Source organism: Plectropomus leopardus, chromosome 2 (genome assembly GCF_026936395.1).
Source record: "Plectropomus leopardus strain MGB_pleo_1.0 chromosome 2, ASM2693639v1, whole genome shotgun sequence".
Lineage (NCBI taxonomy): Eukaryota > Metazoa > Chordata > Actinopteri > Perciformes > Serranidae > Plectropomus > Plectropomus leopardus.
Genome location: NC_142177.1, coordinates 5866473 through 5893465, shown reverse-complemented (window position 1 = coordinate 5893465; position 26993 = coordinate 5866473). Strand labels below are relative to the sequence as shown.

The window sequence follows — 26993 nt, the reverse complement described above, 5'->3', positions numbered from 1 at the left end:
TTGAAAATGTATTAACACTTTTTTTCTTTTTTTCTTTTCTTTCTCTCATAAGTTTAGATACAAAATAATAGGAATAATAATTGTTTATGAGTGTTTTCGGACATTTTCTGTAATTATTTATATTGTTTCTAATCCACCTCCATTTTGTTGTTTCAAGAAAATAACCTGAAATAAGAAAAAAAAGCAAACACATATTGACTCCCCAAAAGTGCTTGAAGATTTATTTATTTTTTTTAATGTATTAATTATTTTTATTAAGCAGTCCAAAGCGGTAAAAACACAACATGCGGTGGGATATTAATCCACACCTGAGTCAGAGTTGTTGTTGGTTTACTCTCCCAAAAAAGATTTTGTTGTTGTTGTTGTTGTTGTTGTTACATGTCTAACTTCAAAAAGAGCCTGAGAAGAGGCAGCATTTAAAGTGCACAGCATGCTGTCAGGCTGAGAACACTAATGGCAAGATTTTGCATCAGTGAAAGACGGAGTAAAGACAAAACACGTGTTAGAGATTGAAAGAAGCATAAACATGTAATATTTCAATGGCTGACTGAAATGATGCTGTTTTGAGCTATACACAGGGTCATGGAAAACTGGATAAGTCTTGGAATTTCACAATCACATTTTCAAGGCCTGGAAAAATCATGGAATTTTGTTGTGTGTAATGCAATTGTTACAGTAATCCTTCATGGAAAACCTCCACATAATGTAATAGGAAAGCACGGACGCCACGAGCCACAACAGCATGATATGCGTACAGTCAGTGTCAGTTGAGAACGTGGCTGAATGAGATGTTTTGGGGTTTTTTTCTTCACTTTGCCATGTGCCTGCCTCCTGTAATCATAACCATCCATTCCAACATGTGCGTTTGTTGATGTCCTAGCATTGGTTCCCATTTGTTTTTGTTGCCAAAAAATTACCACATACAGTGTACTCCCACCATGAGCTTATGATGAAATCATGGTAGCTGCATCCTGGAACTTCAATAGCAGACACAAGGATACCTAGAACATATCACGTAGACGCAGAAGTCACCTGCAAAGCGGCAACATGCGAAAACTGTTGAGAATTCAGTTGTGTTAACTGGATATGCAGATTTTTTAAATTGCATTTGTTTAAAAGGTTTGTTGTGTTTTTACTTTGCATGGTTTCTGTATTTGCAGCGTGTTTGCTGATGTATTTGTTTTGGCTTGTTTTAGCACATTTCCACTGTTGCATTTGTTTCTTTCTGAAGCTGCAGCACATTTCTCCTCGTGGAAATATTTGCTTTTGTTGGCCACCGTACATTTGCTACCATCTGAGCCCTATAGTAATTTCAAACAAGGGTGTCATTATGGAGCTTAATGGGGTAGAAGTTATTATGATGCAAGCAGTGTCTGGCCATGTGTCAGGGCCTCTTAGAAAGTGTCTGATCATAGACTAATGCAAAAGTTTTCTCTGGCACTCTTGAGATGTCATGCAGGCTCCCGTTTTTCAAGGCATACAACTCTCAGAGTAGATCAAACAACTGGAAGAGTTCTGAGTGAGAAAAAACTCGTGTCATGTCAGTGAGCTATTGGCCAAAATCATAGTTTGGTTGAAGACTGCAAAAGCAGCCATGTCCTCTATGATTTTCATGTAGAAGGTGTGCATGAAGTAAAAGTGCTTAGCATAATGGATACCTGCGTGGAGCAGATGAAAAATGTGGATGATTTCTTAAAAGATAGCTGACATTATCCATTTTTTGTCTTATTGCCAAAAAATCTCATAAAAATGACCAAATCAACAATGTGTGAGTCCACTTTTCAATAGTTTTTGGTTTCCCCAAGCACATTACAACCAACTGAAGACATACTTAAAAAATAAAGATAAACAAATAAATACGTGGTCACAAATATATAGTTGTTTTTTTTTAAAGGGGCAAAGTAACTAAAACAGCCACATGCAAAAATTTTAAGCAAATGTCACTCAAACAGGAGTGAATAGTGTGTTTGTTGGGGACTGTTTTCTACTTTGTATTAATACACATTTGGATTATATGGGTCTGATTTAAAATTGATTGCAATTGCACAGACAGTACCTGTTAGTTAGATCAATTTATTCTTCAAAATCAGATCATGGACTCAGGGATGTGATGGAGCAATGTCAGTTCTGTGTTAAAAAGTGCGTTATTTCTGAAGATTCTGTGACCAGTTCAACATATGTCTAACATTTTCAAATACTAAACACTGTGTTGTACACATGCAGCACAAAACGTTAGAGTCTTTGTGCTTATCAGATTTGCATGTGAGGTTAAAGAAGAAGGAAATTATGATGCATTCGAACTCAGTCTATCTTTCACAGTCTGACTCTCTGCACTGCTACAGGTGAGCCACTGTATGGGAGCTGTCCATGGTGCTGAAGTTGCTGCTGAATCAGAGTGGTCTGAGGAAAATACTTCAATCTGCAAACATGAGGAGGTCCAAGATGGAAAAAAAAGGCCTGGTGTATCTCTGAAACATAAGATGACGCTTATAAATCTCTCTTTTCACTAATATGCCATTCTTAATTACTGTAAAAACAATAATGCATAACAATTCTAAGGGTGCTTTACAAGCACTGGTGGTGATGGGAGAAGTATCACTTGTTATCACTTGGCTGTAGTGATAAGTACTACAATTACTTCTAATTACAACTTTGGAGGGCCATTCATGCGCCTGTAACTCGCAAATACGGTAAATATGATATTTCCAAGGAACACATGATGGCAGCATTAATTCCAGGTGTTAACAGGTTCACGGAGTCATTAAAAAGTTCAGAGTAGTCAACTTTCTTTGGCTGCAGTGACTTGACTCGCTGAAGAGCAACATTTCAAACATAATGCTCACAAAAAAAAGAGATGAACCAGGTTTCAGAAATTATCATTACAGATTGTGTGATTTAATCTGATACATTTCAAATATTTTCAAGATATGACCCCTGTGGCTGCTTTGAGTTTGAAAGAGTCCTTCTGATGACTGCAAGAGGACAACCTTTCAAATGTTTTTTTATGTGTATTTTATAGTTTTTTATGCTATTCTGTTGATTGTTGAGAGTTGAGGATACAAGACAAATTTCCATTAAACAGACAATAAAATCTTATCGTATTGTATCGTACCATACCGTACTGTATCGTATCGTATCGCATCACATCGCATCGCATCGCATCGCATTGCATCGCATCGCATCGTATCGTATATTATAATGCATAAATCCACCTCCAGTAGGCACAGGAGCCAACTGAAAGAAAGAAAAAAACAGTCCTGAGACCTTAAGTGAAAGTAGTGGTCTGTATCCACGGCCTTGTTGCTCTGATGGGGCCAGAGGAGGCAATCTGTCTTCATCCCTCTCTTTGGATGAGGACCAGAGACGAGGTTCACAGATACCTGCATCCTACAAACCTCTTCACCTCACCAAGAGTGGTTTTGAAAATATAGCATACCTCCTCACAGTCAGATTTAACTCTTTGAAAATCAACCCAATGTAGCATTCCCTGCACTATGCTGTTAGATGTTGTCTACTTGTATCGCATAGTAATTAGTATTGGTTTAATGTATTGTATAAGGAAGTTACAAGAATGATAGAGGTTCTGAGCATAGGGTCATAGAAAAAAAAATGTTTTCAATCTTTTTAATATGTGTGAAATGAGTGAATTAAATAAGTGTTTACCTCCTCTCCTGCTCCCAGGATTTCACATTTCACACAGCTCTGTCATGAGAAGGAGTGCATTAAGACAGTGGTGCTTCAAAGTGAAGGACACTCATGGAACAAATTGATTCTAGAGGACAGTGCATGCAGCTTTCTAACAGCGCTGCACCAAGAAAATGCAGGCAATCACAAATGAAGACCTGTTTTTCACTATAAAATAATAAATGTTATGAGGAAATTTGATGTTCAGGCTGCTTTTTTTAAACGGGAGGTTCACTGGAAGGTGGATTTGAAGGGAGGATTAGGTTTTGACGCTGCGGACCGAAACGCAATTATTCATTCAGGGCCTCGACTTCAACCCCTTCACATCTCATTTTTTTGCTTTGCTGCAGTTGCCATGCACTTTGGGACGTGGCAACAGGCAACAGGAGCAGCAGCCGCAGCAGCAGAACACTCAGCTGCAGCACCTACGGTAACATCGGCCTCACAATCTCCTCGTCTCGCCACAACCGCGAGCAAATGGATTCTTCAAATTGCGCTATAATGCTTTACAGATGTCATCATACATGGTTGCACAGATGTTAATAGAGCCAGTATGCTTTTCCGCCTGAGCTCGAGCTTAATGTGATCCTGCTTTCAGCTGAATTTATATCTAAAGGTCACTGCATGATATAACTTACACTAATGGCCTGTGCATATTTTTCTTGAGTGTTTTCATGTGTGATATGTCATTATTTCATGTGTAATGAATGGTATGAATGTGGCATTAATTAGGCATGTGTTAGGCATGTTACCTGTAGCTTTTAACAAGGACACAGTGGGATATTTGCTGATATTTTTCTATTGATTTCGACTTCCAGCCGGAAAAAGACAATTGCAAGAACTGGATTATTGATGAGCAGTACTTTGTTTGTCAATAAAACCCAAAGGCACATAAAAGTGAATGTGATGCTCCATTAAAATCAAGAGGTGAATTAAAACTTCCACGAAAAACATCTCAAAGCAAAAGCATGTGCAAGTCCAGACTTAACTTTGAATATGTTAAATCTGACAGTTGTAAGACGTATTGACGTTAACAATTACCTACTACATTAACCCTTTGAACCCTGAGCATATTAATTTATTTGAAAAAAATGGGAAAAAAGTAAATGATCAACATGGTAAGAAATGTTCAACAAATTGCAAGAAATTAGTAGATTCACAATATTATTGTTTTTTTATAGCTGGGGAAAACGTTTACCTCAAAAAAGTTAGGGAAAATGTCTTGGGAAAAAGAAAAAAGAGAAATGTTAGGGAAAAAATATATATATATATATATATATATATATATATATATATATATATATATATATATATATATAAAATTATACAAAGTTTCTTACAATGTTATTACAATTTTGAAGCAGTTTTACATGGTCATTTCCTTCTTTTTGTAATTTTCTTTTCTAATTTTTCTTTTCTTTTTTCCTTTTTATTCTTTACTAATTTTCAGGTTATTTTCTAGTACTTCTCAGTAGTTTCTTTTTGTCATTTCTTCTTTCATTGTCCATAGCCTTTTTCCCATGTTTTTGAAAGAAGTCAAACCAATTTTCTTCTGGTTTCAAATGGTTAAGTAGAAAAATACATGATCTTTATTATTATTTTACCATGTATCATTTTTTATATTATTTATTTATTATTATTTATTTTATATTATTTATACCAATGAGAGCAGTCTAAAGACAATCCAGTCTCCAGAAACAATGTTGAGCAGTGAACGTCTCTGCAAACCACATTAATTTACACTTACATTAAGCAAACGCTGAAATTTTGTGGTTATCCAGGTGGCACCAGACATTGTACTCTTACGTCAGATAGGTGTTAAATTTTGGCTGGAATGAAAATTGGTTTTGCAATATTTTAAATGTTTTATGATGTTAGAATATCGCATTGTGTGGACATCAACATATTGTTGTTTTAAAGATGTTGGGTTTTATGCCATGACATTATGCATAAATGTCATTATTCTAAGCCAAGAAGCATGCAAATCTATGGAACCTGAGAAAATTGGTTTGATTTTTTTTAAACAACATGGGGAAATGGCAATGAGCAATTTGCAAAAGAAAAAGAAAAAAAGTGACAAGAAAATGACTTCAAAATGACTTGTGGGGGGATTATTAGATATTATGTAAAAAAACAAATTTTTAAAAAATGGGAAAAATGTCCAGAAAACTATAATTATATTTGTTATGGTACATTTAAAATTATGTTACAGAAAAAAATATACATATATTTTATTTTATTCTATTGCACTTTCCTAAGGTTATTTCCCTGTCTACTTTTGTTTTTTTTTACTTTTCTTGTCTTTTTTCTTTTTTGCCTTATTTTTAGGTAATTTTCTTATACTTTTTTAAATTTTACTAATATCTTGCTAATTTGGGGGGCATTTCTTGTTGAGTTGCTCACTGCCTTCCTCCCATGTTCTTGAAAGAAATCAAGCCAATATGCTCAGGTTTCAAAGTCCAAAAAGGAAGCAGTAAATTTAAATTCTACTGTGTCTGAGGTCAATTTTCCACCAAGAATAAAGGGGGGAGAAAATAATCAGAGATCACAGACGTGTCGTTTGTGAGCTTTTGGTAACACGTATATTATCCTCAAGGTTTGTTCATAGAGGCTTTTTTTCAGCAGTAATGCCATATACCAGCCCCCCATCTCCTCACCCACGCACCCTCCCTGCGCCCCCCATGCCCCGCCGCTCTCCCCTGCCTTTGTTCTCATCACAACAAGCCCGGAGCAGATGGTGCTCTGCTTTGCTTGGCCGACAGTGACAGACAGCCGCTCCCAGCCAATAGCCTGCCGGGGAATCAGCTGACTGGTCTGGACAGCGCCAGGTGTTTTTATCATTTTTCTCTTCCATCTGTAGGAGGAGCAGGCGGCGGCAGCGGCACAGCAGAGGAATATCGGGGCGACAAACCGGTCGGCGGTGGCTTGCAGAAGGTTGGAGATCTCCGTGCACACCGCACCATGGCTCTGTCCGAGGCGCCCTGGGACTGAGCGGATACACAGGCGACAAATCGCTGTAAACAGCCGCCAGCTTGAACCCCAAAGGATACAGGAATATGTGTTCTTACGCTGCTTGATGAGGCACAATAACACCGCTCTGATTGCTGCGTGTTGACGCGTGTGTCTGGATAAAGGAGCTGTGCGCTTGGGAACATCGGACTGGAATGCCAACAAGGTGAGAGCCCTGAGGAAAGGCAGGGTTTCCACTGCTAGTCTCTTTCTATTTATTTTTTAAAAATGCATTATTGTTTGGAAAATAAATATCTGTTTAGATGATGTGTTTGCAGCCACATCATCTAAACCACCCAAATTTAACGTTTTGGCAGCATATTATTGTTGTTTTCATGCGTTAAACCATGCATACTTTGTGAATATGTTCCCATTCATAACATGTTTGAATGAAATGGCAATGAGTTGGGTTATATTTAGGATGCAGACACACTCAAGGGCATGGTCAGTTTTTGATAGAAATGCCGTCTGGATCCCGGCTCACTCCTCACCTCAGGCTTGAAATCTGTTTATGTTGACATTGGACCTGAAAGCACATTTGATCATTTGAACACACATCAGTCCATCACAATGCGTCAAATTGGCAGTCCACAGAAAACAAACTTTGATCTCGTTGCGGTACTTGCCGTGCCAGCAGGAGGTGCGTGCGGCGCGCGCACCGTCGTGTAAATGTGATTTGCATATTAATGTTAAAGTATGTCGGCAGATGTCTCGATTCCTCCGTTCTGGGCGAAAAAAAAGAAAAGTCTGGAGGAAGACAAGGCCCCGTAGAAGAGATGCTGCGCTGAGAATGGGGTTGCATTGGCAGGGGGTCCATTGTGGCTCCCTGACGCTGCTTCTGTCGCTGCAGCTGTTGCGCTTTTGTGATGGAGACTGCTGACTTGCATCACTCAACTTTAGGCAGAGGGGCACACTGGAGGAAGGTTAGGATGATAAGGGGATTTATTTTTAATGTGGGGTGTGTGTTTTTGCTCGTCCTGCTCAGTTTCTGCCCACGGGGCTCTATTTATGACCTCTTTTAACAACGAAGTGCTGAGAGTCGTCTATCTCTGCGGACCTCTGGGTCAAATAAAAGACTTTACAGTTTAATGAACAGGACAGGAACACAGCTTAGTCTCAATATGTGCAATTGCATCTCAGGATTGTGTTTAAAGGCCAGAGCCAAACTGCTGTTATTTCATATTAGAACAAAAGCCGTTTTATTCCTGCAATCCTTGCCTTGGTTGGTGCTGCTGTTGTCTTACAAAGCAGATTTCTAAGAAGAGAAGAATAAATAATTTTTTTTACATGGGCTGGTATTCTGAGACATTTGGCGCTTGGGCAGAGATACACAAAAGGACCCACCACCTTTCCTACACAGACGCAAGACACATAGACTTTGTGGGTGTTTTCCATCTCTTTGTAGTTATTATGGATTTTTTTTTTTTTTTTTGGTTTTGTGTCTCTTTGGGGTATAATTTGGTGTCTGGTGGGATACATCTTTCTGGTCTTTTTAGTCATTTAGTGTCTCTTTGTTGTTTTGTGTCTTTTTGAGGTAATTTGTGTCTTCAAAAAAGTATTTTTGTCTATTTTGGTAGTTTTCTGTGTCTTCTGTGTTTAGTTTTGTGTCTTTTTGAGGTTTTTGGCTCTGTAGTGGTTTTGTGTCTATTTTAGGTCATTTTGTGGCTTTTTTATGTCATTTTTGTCTATGTTGGTCATTTTGCGTCTCTTTGTAGTCATTTTGTGTCTTTTTGAGTTGTTTTTTTTTTGTTTGTCTTTTTTAGTAGACCTGTTCAATAATCCATCCATGGACAGAGCCCATGACTGATATCTTTTTTTTTTTTGTTCCTCTTTCCCCAATGATTCATCTTGCCTCACATGGACAAAGCACGAACACACACACACAATACTGCTTACACACACTCAAGATGTCTATTTTCTTTTTAATGTGATTAGGAGGACATAGTGTTGTCACACTATGTCACACATGCCTTATTGTCATAAGGCATGTGTGTTGCAGGCAGGTGTGCGCACGCGTTGTTAGAGGACAGCAGGGCTTATGGGAGGGGGTAAAGGGCTTCACCCTCCCACCACCTCCACCAATATTTAGGTCCCAAGGGTATAAGGCAGGGTGAGGAGTGTGTGGGGGGTGGGGGTGGGGGGCCTTTGTTATTGAGCCCAGGCCTTCACCATTATTCCTATAAGAAGGGCTGAAGCATTAACCCTTTGTCCTCTGTGAACTACAGGTCTCACAGACAGCAGACATGGTAACAATCAGCTCACACTGCTCTCCATGATCTGAGACACCAGTGTGTGTCCTGCAGCCATTACAGCATTTTTGACATTTTTCAATACACGGACATCCAGAGACACACCTGGGATGCCCTCAGTTGGCCATAACAGTGTGTGTGGTTGGACAACAGGAGACCGCAACAGGGCGGCCCTCTGTGGTCCTTCACAGTCTGTCAGGTCCCAGGCAAGAGAGAGCAGATCAGGCACACATACATAATATTAACATACAAAAAACAATTTAAGCTTCTCATATACATGCTTTTGAAACATCAGCGATTACTTTACAAACTGATTGAACGGGTATATGGCTAGTTCAAATCTGACAGGCTAAAAGACAGACTGGCAAGCCTTCTATCATTAGAGGGCTGCATTTATAGAAAGAAAAAGAGGCTCTGATTGCACCATAAGTGACATTTAGCCCTTAATTGTACCTGGTTGTGGGTAGTTGGTGGTTCTATCCTCACTTATTTTAATGTAAAGGCATAAAGCTTTATTTATGACAATACCTGTCCTACTTGTCCCCATCTAATCTGGTTCAATGTGACCTTTATTTGCATTTTATGGCTCTCCATTCCAAGTTAAAAGGCCTAATTTTGAACTTTATGACAAGTGACTTAAATTTTGTTATTGTGCAGTTTGCACTTTAACAGACCTGCCTTTTAAGGTCTATTTGGAGTGATCACAGGTTACACTCCTGCAAATACCTTTACACTGTAGTTTGCTCTCCTATCGATAATACCTGCAGCCCAGTTGCAAGAGGAAAATGATGGCATTGTACATTTCACTAACATGTTACATTTGTACTTTCATAAGTATCATATTAATGTTTCTAAAGTGACAATCTGTACTTACTTTTTGCTTTGTTTTTTTGCTGTTGGTTGTATTTTAGCAAGTCATTGCTGTTTACAGCGGCTTTCTAGCTACCAAATGAGTTTTTTTGCAATCCATTTTTGTACTGAGGATAGAGCCACGAAAAGCAGTTTCAGGGTTTTTTTTATCTAGACACCGCAGACCGGGACAGTGCCTAAAAAGTGGGTGTTTTTCCCATATCCTCATACAGCAATTTATATGATATACAAGTTAGGCATTATGAATAATGATGTAACATTACGTACTTAATGTAAGGTTACGTAGGTTAAGTTTAGGAAAAGAAATATGATGAAAACATATCTTAAAATAACTCAAAGTTCACTTGGGTTCACATGTCCCGTACATCGACCTCCCTGGGGGAAAGTCCTGCGTTTGTTTGATCTATCCACCAACTCAACATATGCCCTTACGTGCACTTTTACTGTTTATATTACTTTCTTATTTATTCTCAACAGAGCATTGGTCACATGATTGAAGCATGTTAATGTGGTTTATACACAAATTGTAGTGATTTGTAGTGATGCGTATGAACAGTGCATGAGAACAGCCTGGTCCTTTTCACCGAGACATCACTCTGTTTTCAGCCTGCATCGTGTTTTTCCTGGAGATATCAATGGCTTCTAAAGTTGTGTTGGTGCCACAAAAAGGTTGGGTTTTTTTAAGCCAAAAGCATGATCTTTTCTTAACTATAACCAAATGGTTTTGGTGCCTTAATCTAACCACATGTTAACCACAGCATTTTTGAATCTTCAAGAAACAAAGTATCGACGTACCTGCTACATAATAACTGTAAGAAATGTTATGTATGTATGTGTGTAGTTTGCATAAATGTACAATGAAAAACATTTATACTAGCAATTGTGTTGATACCTTGGAAGCAGTTCTTCTACAGAGACATTAGGCGGATTTCCATTACAGATTTGCGCAAAACATAAGCAATTTTTCAAAATGTTGATAAAACACATTTGTGAGATGGTCACGTTTCCATTGAGTGATGTTATGTGACTTCTCATCTGGCAGTAACATTCCTTGAAGCATGGTGATGGATGTTCAAAACATCAGCAGGTTTATTTCTATTGCAGTCACCACTCAAGCCGTCATTATTTCCAATAAGTGTTGATGTAGGCATGTTATGGGAGCCATAATGGAAAGGCGAGCCCCTTATACATGTGAGTAGCCACGTATGAGGGATTTCTGTGAGGTGATAGTCCATGATTTCACAGAGGAATTGTGGATTCAAAACTCCCGGATGGTCCGCTCAACTTTTGAAGAGTTATGTGATGCAATAACATCTTGTAGCGCCTGCTGCATTATGAGGGAGCCAGTTCCTACTGACAAGCACATAGCCATAGCATCATGTGACCTAGAAAAGCCCCCCAAAAAAGTGTTTCCATTGCAGTTTTGCAAAACAGGCCTTTTTCAAATCGCCTGAAACTACACCTCAGGCAAGCATAAAAACATATTTGCTTTTTTTTTCCAAGATTGAGGTGTTTCCATTTGATGTATTTTATATTCACCATTTCAATTTGTGCAATTTAATAATAGAAACCCACTTACTTTTGACTTAATTCAGAGCTTTAGTCGACCACAAATCACATCCGTAGCATGTAGAGAGGCTGATGAGTTCCATACACACCTATGCTTCCTGGTTGAAGGTGAACTAGTTTAAAAGGCTCAAGCTGCTGTTAAGTCAATACCAAGAGTAGTGGTCTCCAACCAGGGGAGACCTAATGTGAGTCATCTAATGTGACACCAGCCAGCGTGCACCCCGGCACTCTCATACTTATGAATACACAAGAAATCCATATGTATGCACAGCTCAGTTTACCGCTCCAAATGGTGATCTCTTTGTCATAATGTGTGCTACTTAACATAATTACCTTACATACTTTTTTCTGTATATGTCAGGGGAAATTATTTCGTTATTCCACAAACACAAATGTGGCATTATTTCCTTTTGCGGACGGGCAACCACAGTTGAACAGGAAACCTGATACAAGCATTGTTTAGAAAATGGGGGCTCATTTTTCAACTTCTGCTTGTGTGACACTTGTGTGAGGAAGCGGAGTGGGTTATGTGAAATCCTCAGAGGGAGGGGATGGAGAGAGCATTAGAGGCAGGTGTGAGCATGAGCAAGAAGATCACGACAACCCATTTTTGGACACATTGAAGTCCTGATTCCCTCATCATCCTAGGGAAACATAAATAGTTTATATGACTGTAGTCTCCAAGGGGGGCTTAACTGTTTGTGTCTGCTGCAGTGTGACCAGATAGGTGTTTCTCAAGAGGCTGTAATGTGTGTTTTTTTGCTGTTTATCCAACTGTTTGGATGGAGACAGTAGGACAGGATGAGGAAAGACAGACAGTTGAGTTTTCGCTTCATATATTGGGTGTTTTTTCTTCTCATTTAGCCTCTTGTCACAGTAGCAGTCTGTTCTTTTTATAACATATTCCCCCTTGCTGAGTTTTATCGTCACTTAGATTCTGTCATCTAATTCCGAAGTGTTTTTGTCACCTCCAATTTGCTCAGTTTGTGACGGCATGTGTTTATTGGCTCCCTGGGGTTGTTTATCTCCCTTGCTCCACCTGTAATTTGTTTTCCTCCATTTCTGTATTTATCATTTTTTATGAGTGTGCAGTGAGTAAAGTAAAGCTCAGAGGGGACCAGGACCACGGGGGTTATATGTGTGTGCGTCTCCCAAGAAAGCCCAAATGCGGCACTCTTGTTATCCAGTTTAAATTATATTTTCATTTTCCAATGTCACTCTCAATTCTTATCGCATTCAAGGAAGGACTGACGATGAGCCTAAGTGTCCTCAAACTGACTGGGACAGGAATTTAAAATCTGACTTTGTCAATCAGAATGGCTCACTTTATTTAGTGACTTTCAAATCTTCGGTCACTGACATACCAATCTGGATTATTTTGACTTTGAGACATAGAGGAAAATGATTTTCCTCTCATCAGTACTCAAACATAGACTGTATTAAATAATGGACAGAGTTACCGTGACATCACCCATTGGTTTGCAGGCTGCCATTTTGAAGCCTTGAGTTTGGCTTTTTTGGCGTTGTGAAGTGAATATACAGCCCATTCTCATTCCAAACTTGTAAAATACTACCACTTTGACAGAGTGAGGATGTGAAAAGCCGCTAGACGGTGTCATATGAGAACATGGCCGAACAGAACCAGTTGCAGTGTTGTTATATGCTGGTGACTGGCTGGACGGCATCTGGTTGAAATGCTGCTGGTAACAATGCCATATAAGGAGCATGAGGGTGCCATTGTGGTGGGTGAGACCAACAAACTCCGGACTTGCAGGAGTCCAGTGTACGCTGTCTGCCTGAATGTGATTTTTTTTACACCTCACCATGCGCTTCCTCCCCCCTAGTCCTAATCATCTGTTCCAGCATGTGCATTAGTTGACATTCTGATGTTGGGTGCTAATGTAAATGCTATTTTTTGCAATCAATCTAAAACCATTAAAACAAAACATATGACTTGATCCTGTCAAGTTTATGTACATGTTTTTCTACCCCCCCATTCAGTTGCCAGATTGTCATTGTCGCCATAGTGTGTCCATGACAAGATGGGTGTTACTGCACTGTGTTTGGATATTTTTAGGTAATGTCTTTAGGAAGTGACACCCATCAGAGTGCCAATTAACAATTAGGTTCACTATAACTGACAATTTCTCAACTGGAAACGACAAGGATTCACTTTCATAGCATGAAATGAAAGTCATGGCTGTCCGGTGTGTTCAGAGTTGAAATGGCAGCCTACTGTGCATGATAATATTAACTTCAGCCATTCAGGCCATGAAAAGGTCTCCAGCTTTGGAGGTAGCCCATTGACTGAGTATCCACCGGAGTTACTTATAATGATGGCAAACTATGCTTCAAAACCTGAGGCCTAAAACAAGGCTGTCTCAGTGCTGTTACTTAAGAAAAAAAAAGTACAATCTCAAATCCAAATTTCTGCTGTATAAGTAACTTTAATTCAAGAAAAGCATGTTCTCTGGACAGCATTGTGTACCTGCAGCCATTAAACACTGCCATTATATAAGGGCTATTGTCAGTAAGTGGTGATTCTTTAGTAGGAAATTGCTCACAGTTAAAAGTGATCATCAAGAGTAATCTTGACTTGTGTGAGAATGGTATCATTCACAGCACACTAAAAATCTTACATATTTAGTTTGCATGCTGACTGGTTTGAATAAAATTTACTTTATCACTGTTTCATTGTGAAAACACTACTCAATAAATTCTGCTTAGAATCAGCGTATAGTTTCAATTTGGGACACACCGATAATTATAATCAATACCACATACCTTTTTAATATTTCACAAACTGTAGGGTAATGCACTGTATGTGCGCCCTGCAGTAGGTCGTCACTGTGACAGCCAGACTTGGTTTGACCTCTGCGTATTTGTGTCACAAGTGACATCATTCAGTGTGATACTTAACAAAGGATAAATTAATTTTTCAATGGATGCCTAACTTGAAACAAATAATATTAAATATTAGTGGAAATATAATGGAAATTACCAGTGTTGCATGAATAAAAAGTTTAAATAGTTTTTGGTTTCATAGGCTCTCATGACATGCAGCTGCTCTGTGCAGTTGTCTCTTAGTTCCTGCTCTCCAAAATTAAAGTGCTCATTCGCTTAATTTTACTTTGACACTATAAGTACATCTTAACCAAAAAATGAACTCATATTGATATTGCAACATTATAGAGTGTCTGTGCTTTTACAAAATAATATCACAATAATATTTTTGATAAATAATCATCAGTAATGTGGATAGAATGACTCCATATAACCCAGCCTGTTCTCATTCTGAAGTCCTCAAATACCTTTGCTTTTGCAGTGAATTTTCACATGAGATCCCAATACCAAAAGCCACAATTCTGGCTATTCATGGTCTGGTGGCGTCAGTGGAGAAGCCGCTCATATGGAACTTATAGCATCCTATATGTTGCTGGAAGGCATAAAGTTGAAATGCTGTCAGAAAAACATAATTAAAGGTCCCAGTAGGGTGGGCGGGACAGGCAGTAGATGAAGCCAACAAACCACTCATGTGGTAGTCTGGTGTTCACTTCCCATTAGAATGTGATGTTTTTTTCTACACCTTACCATGTGCCCTTTGTGCCTAATCCTAAGGACACTTAGAGCGTAATATTTAGACACAGAAGTCCACTGACAAAGCGGCAATATGTGACGACTTGGGATGAGAACATGTTGTGTATCCTCATGGAACACTTCTTATGATATATCTCACAAAAATGCACACATAACTGTTAGTATGATATGAATTAGCGCCCCACAAATAACGTTAAATCCTGATGTAAAGTTACATTATTAACATTAAGTTATGTAGGTTTGGTTTAGGCAATAAAAGTAACGTGGTTAGGTTTAGGAAACAAAATATGGTAAGAATGTACCTAGAAATGACTCAAAGTCCACACGGTGCTGAACACACATCTCCAGGGGAAAATCCAGGAGGAAAGTTAAAATTTTAGTGACCCATCCACCACCCAAAACTGCCTCCTTACAAGACTATGCGGTATTGCTCACCCTTAACTCCTATTAGTGCATTGGTCACGTGGTCGCAGCCTTCCAAAATATGTTGCTTATGTACAAATTACTGGCTTATGATTATGCGAGATATGTGTGAATTGGGGTACTTTTTTGAGTGAAATGAACGGTTTATGAGAATAATTTGAATAAACAGCTAGAGCAGTCTGGTAAATTTCAGAGAATTACATCACTCTGTTGTAATGCAACCTGTAAAACCAGGAAAATACAAAAGTTACAATATAAGCATATCCATAATCTAAGATAAATTTCGGTCTCAAATAATGATGTCAATACAGTATTGATACAGTCATTTCAGTGGGTTTAGTGTTAAACACCTGTCCCGCTTATGACTTCTGTGTCGTTGATTAATAAAAGCTGTACTCCAGTAACCCCCCACATAGCAAAGTAATACAAAGTGACCCTGCATCCCTCAGCAGATATTGATGAATGGTGCTTTAGACGACAAAGTTTATGTCTGAAGCTGAAGTATTCCATTCACAGGTTCAAAGTTGGCTGCGGTTACAACCTCTGGCTGTATCCGTTTCCTGTCTTCCTGCCTTTGGTGTTGTGTTGAGTCTTCTTCCACCTGCTGTGTGTTTTTAAGCTTTCCCGTGGCTCTGGGACTCAGATCACAATGGACCTGTGAAGCCTGTGTCAGGATGTCCCAGACAGCTTTTAGTTGTTGTTGAGAAATCAACCAACAGGATGTTGACACAGATTTGTAGTCTTTTAAGTGCTCATAGTTACATCAGAACAGCAGCAACATTTTTTTTTTTTCAGCCAACCTACTTTTCTCTTTGGCAAGTGTGTCATGTTTTGGGTGTGTTTAGTATTAACTGGGATCAGAAACTTCTCAATTTACATTGCATAAAGACAAAGCTGTTTGTGTTTACAGAATAGGGAGAATCTAAGATTAACCCCATTTGTGGTAAACAGATGAGGAAGAATCTGTGAGCACACATGTATTTATATATCTGGCTTACAATCTTGATGCATTGTATGTTTTTAAGGCAATTTAGTGACAATATATGGTACATACTTTCTAAAAATGAATCATATAAAGACCATCTGGAGTCCAGTTTTTGATTTTATTGCTACAGTATAGTGATGCAAATAACAAAGTAAGAGTGAGTCAAAAGTTGACAATTGCATTTCTCAACACGAGTAATTCGAGGTCAACCAATTTTGTGGTTTGGCTGGGAAGTTCTAAAAGATCAGTGACTGCACCTCCATAGAAAGCAAGTCCCCATCTTCTCTGTGACTGTGTCTATGTGAATTGTTCTTCATTTTAACATTTATTTACATGTGGTTTTTGCCAGGACTGCTCTCACAACACTTTGTATATGTTAACCATTGGATGCACACACGTACCTTAAATACAAGATGGCAGACTTTTTCACATATGCATGCCTCATATCACGTTGTTAACTTTGTCTAAGAGGTGTAGCCGTATCTAGCTGTCAAAGATGGAACCTGTCTGCACTTTGCACCTCGTATCTTACAGAGACTCTTGACAGAGTGAATGCCGCCACTCTCTGTTTCATATTAAAAGCCAACTTTTCAAAATAAAAGTCCTCTAATGTTTCATACACAGTCCAGTCATATCCAGGGTTTCAACGTTATTTATTATTAATAAATATATGGTAATTTTATCAGTCCAAAAAAGGCACAAAAAAACTTCTTTCAAAAGTAAATTGTGCACGATGTCTTAAAGGTTTAAATAATTTTAATTATTTCTAAGACAATAATGTCAGACCCTTTTTCTGAGAGTAACTTTAATGGGATGACTGTGATGCATGGACAGAAAAAACTGCAAAAATGGTAAAATATAATGTTATCTATATGTCTTGTATGGGACAAAATATTTAGACATTGACAAAATTACAAACAAGCACTTAAGGAATTATTCTCGTAATGAGATTAGTGATGAATTAACCCCCCCCCCGATGCCTTATGTGTCTCAGATTCCACTGATTTGATGCTTTTAATTAAAGTGCTAAGTGACCTGTTTCTCTCCTTTGGGTTTCAATCCACTACACTGCTTCCAGCTAATCTCCACTTTAGTATCTCCATCCACTAATTCCGACTGGCGCAACATTTGTCACAATATACAGGGCTTTAGCTTAAAGACAAGATTGTGTGCTATCCCTGTTTTTACCCATGCTCCGCCCTGCCCCATAAGGAATCCCCACTATAGGAGGAGCAGAGACATGTTGCCATCTCCCTGCTGCTGTTGCCAGGCAGTTTGCATTTGGATGAATTAGTCAGCTCTCTTGTTTGAAAGCCTCTTAAGTACTATCTTCTTAAGCTGGTGTTGACCATAAAGCTGGGTGGTGAAGAAGGCCGTGGCACTGTGGTGCAGCCGTATGGCTCCTCACTGGAAGGGGTGCCTCCTTTAGTAAATACAGCCAATTGAGTACTGAGTGCTTTGTTGCAGTACTGCAAGTGCACAGGCTTGTTAAAAGGAGCGCTGGCAACCTAATCCTGTTTATAAACAATGGTGAGGGATAAAACGGTTGCATAGAAACAGTGGTTGCATGTGAACACAATTCTGGAGTGTGTGGGATGCATATCTCGTGTAAATGATAAAAGGAATATAGAAATACTGCTTTATGGTTGTATGGCTCCACTAACCATGGTTGGGCTGGGTGATATGGCTTTAAAATAATATCATGATATTTTTAGGCTAAATTGCGATACACAATATATATTTCAATATTTTGAAATGTCCTCTAAACTACTATAAACTACAAAAATACCAAAATAATAAATGAACTACAGTTACAAATAAAGTAGCTACTTTCAATTAAAAAAGTTACTTAAACTACTAATAAAGTTTAAAAGTTAAGTAGAAAAGTATTGCTCTCCAGCCATGACAGGTGACTATGCTTCAAATGGATGTTGCTACAAAGAAGCTAAAAAAAAAATAAAATGTGGATGCTTCAATGAGTATCTGACCAAATTTCTCCCCCTTTGCCCTTTGCATTGAAAAGTTTGTGTGAAATTTTGTCATAATGACCATTTGAACCCTTGAGTTAAGGCCTAAACTTGTTTCGCAAGATCACAGAGACCTTTGGCCACCAAACTGCCAATCATTTCATCATTGGGTCCAAGTGGACATCTGTGCCAGATTGAAGGAAATTTCTTCCAGGCATTGGACTGACAACCTTGGAAACGGTTGTTTGGACACAGTGGTGCTTTAAGCTAAAAGGCTAAAATGTTGATGTTTAACATGCACAGGCTGAGTTAGACCAACAACGATTCATTTAATTTATGATACGCTCCAATAAGAGTTGAGTGAAACCAAGTTTAAAATGAGTATATCCAGATTTAAAAGTAACCTTCTGAAACCACAGCAAATTGGCTTGATTTCTTCCAAAAATGTCAGGAAAAGGCAATGAGCAACTTAACAAGGAGTGAAACAAAAATTATTGAGAAATAAGCCCGAAATTACACAAAATTACCTAAAATTAACACAAATAAAGAAAGAAAAGCAAAAAAACAAAAACAGCAAACGACCTAATAAAGTGCTAAAATAAAAAAAATAAAAAAATATTTTCCCTTAGTTATTTGTTAGTTTTCTAACAATTTGCAGGATATTTCATGCCAAGTTGCTTGATCACAGCTCAAATTGAAGTTGAAAGTTTTGATGCAACATTAGTAAATTTAATCTAGGTATTGAGCAAAAACTAAACTGAGATTTAAAGAGAGGTTTAAATTTAAACTGTCATAATTTTAAGTTAGTCTTAAAGTTTGTTGCAACAGAACTCAAACTTAAACCATGATTTTTAGCCATAATATTATATTCACAATCTTAGTTTATCATGTTTAGCATGTCAGCTTAACACCAATTTCAAGAATATGAAGGTCTATAGTAAATTGAATGGTAATGTCATGGTCCTCCTCTGCTCGCTTAGATTTTTGTTGAAGACTTTTTGTTAAAGACTATCTGACATGTATCTTTCAGTCATGTTAGTAATGTGTCTACATGGATTTTAATCTCTTGGGTTTTCAGTGTTTCTCTGTTGCATCATGTTTCCTTTATTATCCTGTTATACTCTCCTCGGATGTCATACCCTGGGTTTTCTGTTTGTTTTTCCTTGTTTCATGTATTCGTGTTTTATCTGTTTCCTGTTTTATTTTGTAGATTCACTCCTCATGTGTCATGTCTGTTTTTTTCCTGTCTTTGTGTGTTTTTTTTTTTTCCACCTTAGTGTTTGTGTGCCCCACCCTAATTAGTTTCACCTGTCCCTCACTAGCCCCACAGTCCTCTCACCTGTTCTCACTTTCCCTTGTGGTTTCCCTGTCCTTAGTTCTTTCTGCCCTTGTCTGTTTCCTGCCTATTTTCTGTCACGTCTGTCTCACATCAGTATTGTTAGACCTTCCTTGCTTCTGAATATTTCCCAGCCAATCAGCTCCCTGCCTGTTCCTCTTCCTCATCATCTCAACCCCTTCACCTGAGCTTCTCCACCTTTTTTCTCCACCTGCACTTCATCCTCTCATCAGTCTAGTTTGTATTTAAGTTCTGGTTTTCAGTTCAGTCTCTGTTTGATCCTTTGCTTGTGTGATGTTCTCTTTGCCATTTCACTGTTCCCACTTAAAACAAAATCTGTTAGAGTTGTCTGCAGTCTCCTGCATTTGGGTCCACCTGCTCTGCATTACATGGCAGGCAGTCCATCAGGTGGTTGTTGAGGCACATCAGGGAAATGTACAATGCACAAATGTAGCACTAATGTAAACGGAAGGAGGATTAATCCCGTGGGGACCATGAATGTCTTTGAAATATCAATGTGAAGAGAAAAAGTTGCACACTGACTCCAAACCACAGTTTTTTTAATATGTTTCAATCCTAGTCACATCTTCATCAGAATTAAAAATGGTCACCACATGTGTATAGTGTATATAACAGTAGGATGATGACGGCAGGAGAGGTAAACTATCCAACCCACACAGTGTGATATACATCTTAAAACAATTACCAAAAAGTGCCAATGATAAGCCTTTCAAAAGCACAATCATATAGCATGGGAGTGCAGATACAATAATACACCTAATGTATTAATAATAATAATATTAAGAAGAAGAAGAAGAATCTGCTCAAAATGCTTTACAGTCAAATGCAACACAACAGCAAAAAGACAACAAGATTAGACAATGAAAAGACTGTCTTCATCGGTGTCACTGATAAACATAATGTAAAACTGACAGTAAAAAGTACAGAAACCAGTAAAATGGTAAAAAAAAAAATATGAGAGAATGTATACAATACAAGAGTTGCGTGAACAAAAGGTTTTCAGCTGTCGTTTAAAAATGTTGACTGAGTCCGCTTCTGTTGTAGCTTTTGGAGGGGTATTCCATAATTTTTGGAGCAAAGTTAACAAAAGCTGCTTATTTTGTTGTGCATATCATTGTGTGTATTCGAAAAAAAAAAAAAAAAAGCAGCAGAAAATCTGAGAGCTCATGCACGGTTGTAAAACTACAGGGAATCTGCAATATTGGCCAGTTCTAAACCATTAAGAACTTCAAAAACAAGTAAAAGAACCTTAAAATGTATGTTAAAATATACTGACAGTGGAGTGTAGCTAAAACCAGGGTAATATGCCAAAATGTACCTCAAGTATATCAAAATATATACATGAGTATATAAGTTACATGAGAGGAAATATTACAATAGCCATGAGTATCTTGACAAACTGTCATGGCAATCCTTTCCAATAGTTGTTTGGGTATTTCAGTCTGGACAAATGCGGTTGACTGACAGACCTCCATTGCCATCTATAGATAAAATAATTCTATGACCATAATGCCCATGTATTCATAAACAATGAGATGTTTCGAATGTAGTAATGGCGCTGAGTAGAAGCTGACTATTGTTAGCCAGAATGTCAGCTTTATCCTTCAAGTCAAGAGTAAGTGTTGCTGCCATATGGGCAAGCAGATGCCCATTGTACCTCTCAGGAGCTCACATTTGCTGAACCTAGCAACTGAGCTAGATCAGTCTCTAGTCCGCTCACCTCCCTCTCCCGAAATCCTTCTTTGTAGTCATAAGCCTTAGAGTTAAAGAATACTGCAAGTTTTGACAATTTCCCTACCATGCCCAATCATCCCAGAAAAAGTCTTAGGCCTGCTGAAAACTTGTTTTTTCATGTTTGCCCTAAATTCAGAATGCTGAAGACGTTGCATTAAAAATTAAGAAGCATCTTTTTTTCTTTTCTTTTTTTGCTTTCTTTGAGGCATGGCACATACTAATATCTCATAGTGTTTAATGATGTTCGGAGAAGCTAATGATCGAGTCCTTATGGGCCTGTTGAACAGATGAAAGCCCTCAATGGAATTTGATCTGTTTCCAAGTAGTTCAGAGCAGTGTTTTGTGCAGGCATTGTAATGAGCTGAACTCGCATTTTCTCAAAACTGTTGATGCTGCACACAACTCACAGTCTCACAAGGGTAGTGGAGGAGCAGTTGTTGTTCTTAGTCAGTCTGTTGTCTTAACTAATTGCTTCATTTACAACAAACAAGAAAAATAATGCAAGAATGCACTAATTGTCACATACAAAAACACAAAGGGCTCTACTTAATAGATCTATAGTGCATCGTATTATATGCATCGTGTAAATACATTGAGGCTGTGTCCAAATGCTTTTGCTAGGTAAATGGTAATGGAAAAGGGGTTGTCTTTAGGCCCTTAATTAATCATAAATGTATTTGGGTGTAACATTAATTCAACCAATCATCATCTCAGGTTCCTTTTAAAGCTAGGAGTGCCTACAACGGGCGCACTGTTATTTACTTGATTGTTATGTCCTCATCTGAAAATGGAAGACAAAAGAAGACAATAATTGGGGCATCAGGTGGCTCAGTGGCTAGAGCAGGCGCCCCATGTACAGAGGTTGTATCCTCACAGCAGCAGCCACAGGTTTGATTTTGACCTCGGCCTTTTGCTGGATGTCGCCCCCTCTCTCTCCCCCTGTCACACTAAAGCTTTCCTGTTCATTAAATGCATAAAAACGCCCTAAAACAAAAAAAGAAGACAATAATATATTTACCACAATAGATAGATCAATACGAAGTATGTGAATGTGCCTGACCAAGCCTTATTTTAAGGCCTACACACCCATGGGTGCATAGATAAGCGATAAGTGCAAGCACTGGCCATGAGAATGACAACCTTTTCCTTGAGGAACTAGCAATCACCATTGTGCTGTCCTGTTCACCGCTTTACACCATGTGAAGGACTAGGCTCTAAGAGTCTAAAGCCATGCTAGCTGCTTTGTGAGTTGTACTAAGACACAATAATGCTTTGAGATAAATTATGTCAACATGCTGACATCCTCACAATGACATAATTAACATGCTGTTCTTTTTGGGGTATTTGTTCATAAAGCAAAGGATTAGCTAATTAAACATTTCGACATGATGGGATAGCCAGATGTAATGGCATTCCATTCAAGATTTATTTCCCTCAAAACCACCAGTGTCAACCTCAAGGTGATGCAAGAGGAAAAGTATGAGATCACCGAAGTCATGAGGATTTAAAATTGGTTTCAATTAATCTATTTGTTGGAGAGATATTTCATATGAAAGTGAGGGAATGACTTGCTGACAGAATGACAGCTTGAAGTATTTCACAAGATACACCAATAAGTAGTGTTTTACCTGATAGTGGTGCTAGAAGGAATTCATCCTCTGGGAAACGTGAATGTCTGTACAGAATTTTATGGCAATTCACTTTTCTCAACCAAATTGGTGGACCGACCAGCTGACAATGGCAGAGCAACATAATTTTGTATTAGACACCATCTTCATTATAAATATGGGTCAGACACTGTTTTCTTTATAGTGACCTATGTTTTGTCTTCCTTTTTCAGATTGTTCTGGGGGTCTGAGATCTGGATGTAAATTCTACCCTCCGCTTCAGCTCCTTACCATTTCATTGGACTGGCAGACCTAATTAGTGGAAAGTCTGGTTGATGACTGTAACACACTTTCTCCCAAAATCATCTGCCCCTCCTCCTGTCTTCCAGCATGGCTAGACGGAGGTTAGACTGCTTACTTCTAGGCCAGGTGTTTGCTGGCCTGATGCTGGTATCCATAGGACTATCCTTCGTCCAGAGCAATGAGTGCCCCCAGCTGTGTGTATGCGAGATCCGGCCCTGGTTTACCCCCCAGTCCACCTACAGAGAAGCTATCACTGTGGACTGCAATGATCTTCGCTTAACACGCATCCCAGGAAACCTTTCCAGTGACACTCAGGTACTCCTCCTACAAAGTAACTACATTGCCAGGACCAATGACGAGCTGGAGCAGCTCTTTAACCTGACTGAGCTGGACTTGTCTCAGAACAACTTCAGTAGCATCCGGGATGTCGGCCTTACGAATATGTCACAGCTCACCACGCTCCATCTGGAGGAGAACCAGATCACGGAAATGCCCGATTACTGTCTGCAGGACCTCAGCAACTTGCAGGAGCTCTACATCAACCACAATCAGATCAACACCATCTCTGCCAATGCCTTCTCTGGGCTCCACAACCTGCTCAGGCTTCACCTCAACTCGAACAAGCTTAAGACCATCAACAGCCAATGGTTTGAATCTACGCCCAACCTAGAGATCCTCATGATTGGGGAAAACCCCGTTGTTGGAATAATGGACTTTAATTTCAAGCCACTTGGCAATCTTCGAAGCTTAGTTTTGGCTGGGATGGATTTGACAGACATCCCTGGTAATGCCTTTGTGGGACTTGACAATCTTGAGAGCCTCTCTTTCTATGATAATAAGCTTGTCCGAGTTCCTCAGAGAGCCCTTCAGAAACTACCTAACCTTAAGTTCTTGGATTTGAACAAAAACCCAGTGCACAAGATTCAAGAAGGGGATTTCAAGAACATGCTGAGACTGAAGGAGCTGGGTATAAACAACATGGGAGAGCTGGTTTCTATGGACCGGTACGCTCTGGACAATCTTCCTGAGCTCACGAAGCTGGAAGCTACAAACAACCCTAAGTTCTCTTTTATCAACCGTCAGGCCTTTCGTGATGCCCCAGCCTTGGAGAGTCTAATGCTGAACAACAACGCCCTGAATGCTCTTTATCAGTCCACAGTGGACTCGCTCCCGAACTTGCGTGAGATCAGCATCCACAGTAATCCTCTGCGCTGTGACTGCGTCATTCAATGGATGAGCTCCAATAAAACCACCGTCCGTTTCATGGAACCTCTATCCATGTTTTGCGCCATGCCAACGGAAGTAAGGGGTATGCATGTGCGGGAGGTTCTTCAGAATAATTTAGCAAACCAGTGCCTGCCTCTTATTTCCCATGATACTTTCCCAAGCCACCTCAACCTTGACATTGGCATGACCTTGGACTTGGATTGCAGAGCCATGTCCCAGCCTGAGCCTGAAATCTACTGGGTGACACCAATGGGGAACAAAGTAATGAAGGACACCTTATCCGACAAATACAGCCTCAGCAGTGAAGGGACATTGAGAATTTCTCATATCCAAGTAGAAGACTCTGGCAGATACACCTGTGTGGCTCAAAATTCAGAGGGAGCTGACACAAGAGTGATAGCCATAAGGGTAAATGGTACTCTGTTGGACAGCACTCAGCTCATGAAGATCTACGTCAAGCAAACAGAGTCTCACTCTATCCTTGTCTCCTGGAAAATAAACTCCAATGTAATGACCTCCAACCTCAAGTGGTCATCTGCCACCATGAAAATAGACAACCCACATATCACTTACACTGCCAGGGTACCTGTCGATGTCCACGAATACAACCTTACGCATTTACAACCAGCAACCGAGTACGAAGTGTGCCTCACTGTCTCCAACATCCACCAACAAACACAGAAGTCTTGCGTTAACGTGACAACGAAGCAAGCAACCTTCGCTGTGGAAATATCTGACCAAGGGACCAACACTGCCCTTGCAGCAGTCATGGGAACAATGTTTGCAGTCATCAGTCTGGCCTCTCTGGGAGTGTACATCGCCAAGAGGTGGAAGAGAAAAAACTACCACCATTCTCTGAAAAAGTACATGCAGAAGACCTCGTCAATCCCGCTAAACGAATTGTATCCTCCTCTTATCAACTTGTGGGAGGCAGACAGTGAGAAGGAGAAAGAGGGCTCATCCGAGACCAAACCCAGTCAGGTGGATACCACACGCAGCTATTACATGTGGTGAGAGCTATTACCCAGTGGGAGATATAGAGACATGTTTCTTTCAGGAGCACAAATATACATACTTGCTTCTTGTGTGAGTCATTTTTTCTTCATGTTTCCTGTTTTCTTCGGTTCTCTCAGACTTCTTCCTCGACCGGAACGATGAACCGAGATTTTCAGATCTTTAGTTTAGCATATTGCCTTTTTACCTCTCGCCCATTTTGACACACAATATGGCAGCTTCGTTTAGCTTGCTGGACTTAGTAGTCACTGTGCTTTATTTTTAGTACTTGTTTTAATGAACACAGCATGAGCATTGTCATGGATTCAGTATATGCGAGCAAAGGAAAAGCTGAAATCCAACCTGTTTTTGACATGTTTCTATGGCGGAATTATTGGAGACTGCCATCTTTCTTTCTCTTGTAAAACAGTTTCACTGTTGACTGTTGTGCACTGAAATATATATACTAATTTGTCTATCAACTCAAATATAAGCTGACAAAGTACGTTTAGACTTGATATACTGTCTATTGAATAATGTTAGCAATTCCTCTGTAATGTTGTATCAGCTATGACTTAATTTACTTTTTGTACATTAAATAATGATAATAACATAATAAGTATGTTTGATTTAGACTTTAAGTTTGCAGAGCAGCTACTGTAAACCAGCAATAGAAATATGAATGTTATGAACTAGGTCAATAGATGTAAGGCTTTTTAAATTTCTGAAATATTTCTTTTCTTATTTTGCTAGAATATGTCTACAATCACTGGTTTTGTTGTGGTTTACGAACACACACACAAACATGTTGTTTATGGAGGAGCAAGTTAAATAAAATCTTCTTTCCTCATATTTTTTAAACCATGATTTCAACACCAAGTGTCATTTTTATTCAAACATAAAAGTACATATAGTTCAATGTGTGTTCTTTGGAGCAGCGAATCTTCATTCAACAGTTCTTATGATGTCCTGTAAATTAGGAATACTGAATACCGATACCGATACCGATACTGAATACCTGCGAATAACGTTATACCCTTTACGTAATGTTGTGGAGGTTTGGTTTATGCAAATTAAATTACTGTTTTTACTCACAAACTGTTTGGGTCAAATTTGACCCATTTTAACATTTGACAGCAGTAAAAACACCCCAAATGCTGTTATTTTAATCTAAAATTTAATGACTTTTCCTAAAGTTACCCAAAATGCACAAAAATGAAAATATTTTTAAAATTCTTTTGCACAGGTGCAAAAAGGTTTGTACACTTAGGCAGTTTCATGTAAATTTGACCCACATTTATTAAGTGGATTTTAGATAGATATATTAGAAAATTCCTTTTTTTATTCTTTTTTTACAACTATTTACAGATCCTACAGTGTGGGTAAAATCAAGGAAAATTAATGAAAGTGAGCGTGCCA

At 38.9% G+C, this 26993-nt stretch overlaps 1 protein-coding gene across 1 annotated transcript; it reads left to right on the top strand.

Annotated features, from left to right (window-relative positions):
* Positions 1–6421: 6421 nt before the first annotated feature.
* Positions 6422–26465, top strand: lrrn1 (leucine rich repeat neuronal 1). Its single transcript, XM_042497028.2, has 2 exons — positions 6422–6859; positions 23285–26465. Exon 2 carries the CDS (start codon positions 23442–23444, stop codon positions 25593–25595), a length of 2154 nt encoding a protein of 717 aa, XP_042352962.1. The 5' UTR covers positions 6422–6859; positions 23285–23441; the 3' UTR covers positions 25596–26465.
* The last annotated feature ends 528 nt before the right edge of the window (positions 26466–26993 follow it).

Bases quoted from the DNA above. Each gene is read 5' to 3' on its own strand.
- lrrn1 (XM_042497028.2), top strand. From the start codon at position 23,442: ATGGCTAGACGGAGGTTAGACTGCTTACTTCTAGGCCAGGTGTTTGCT.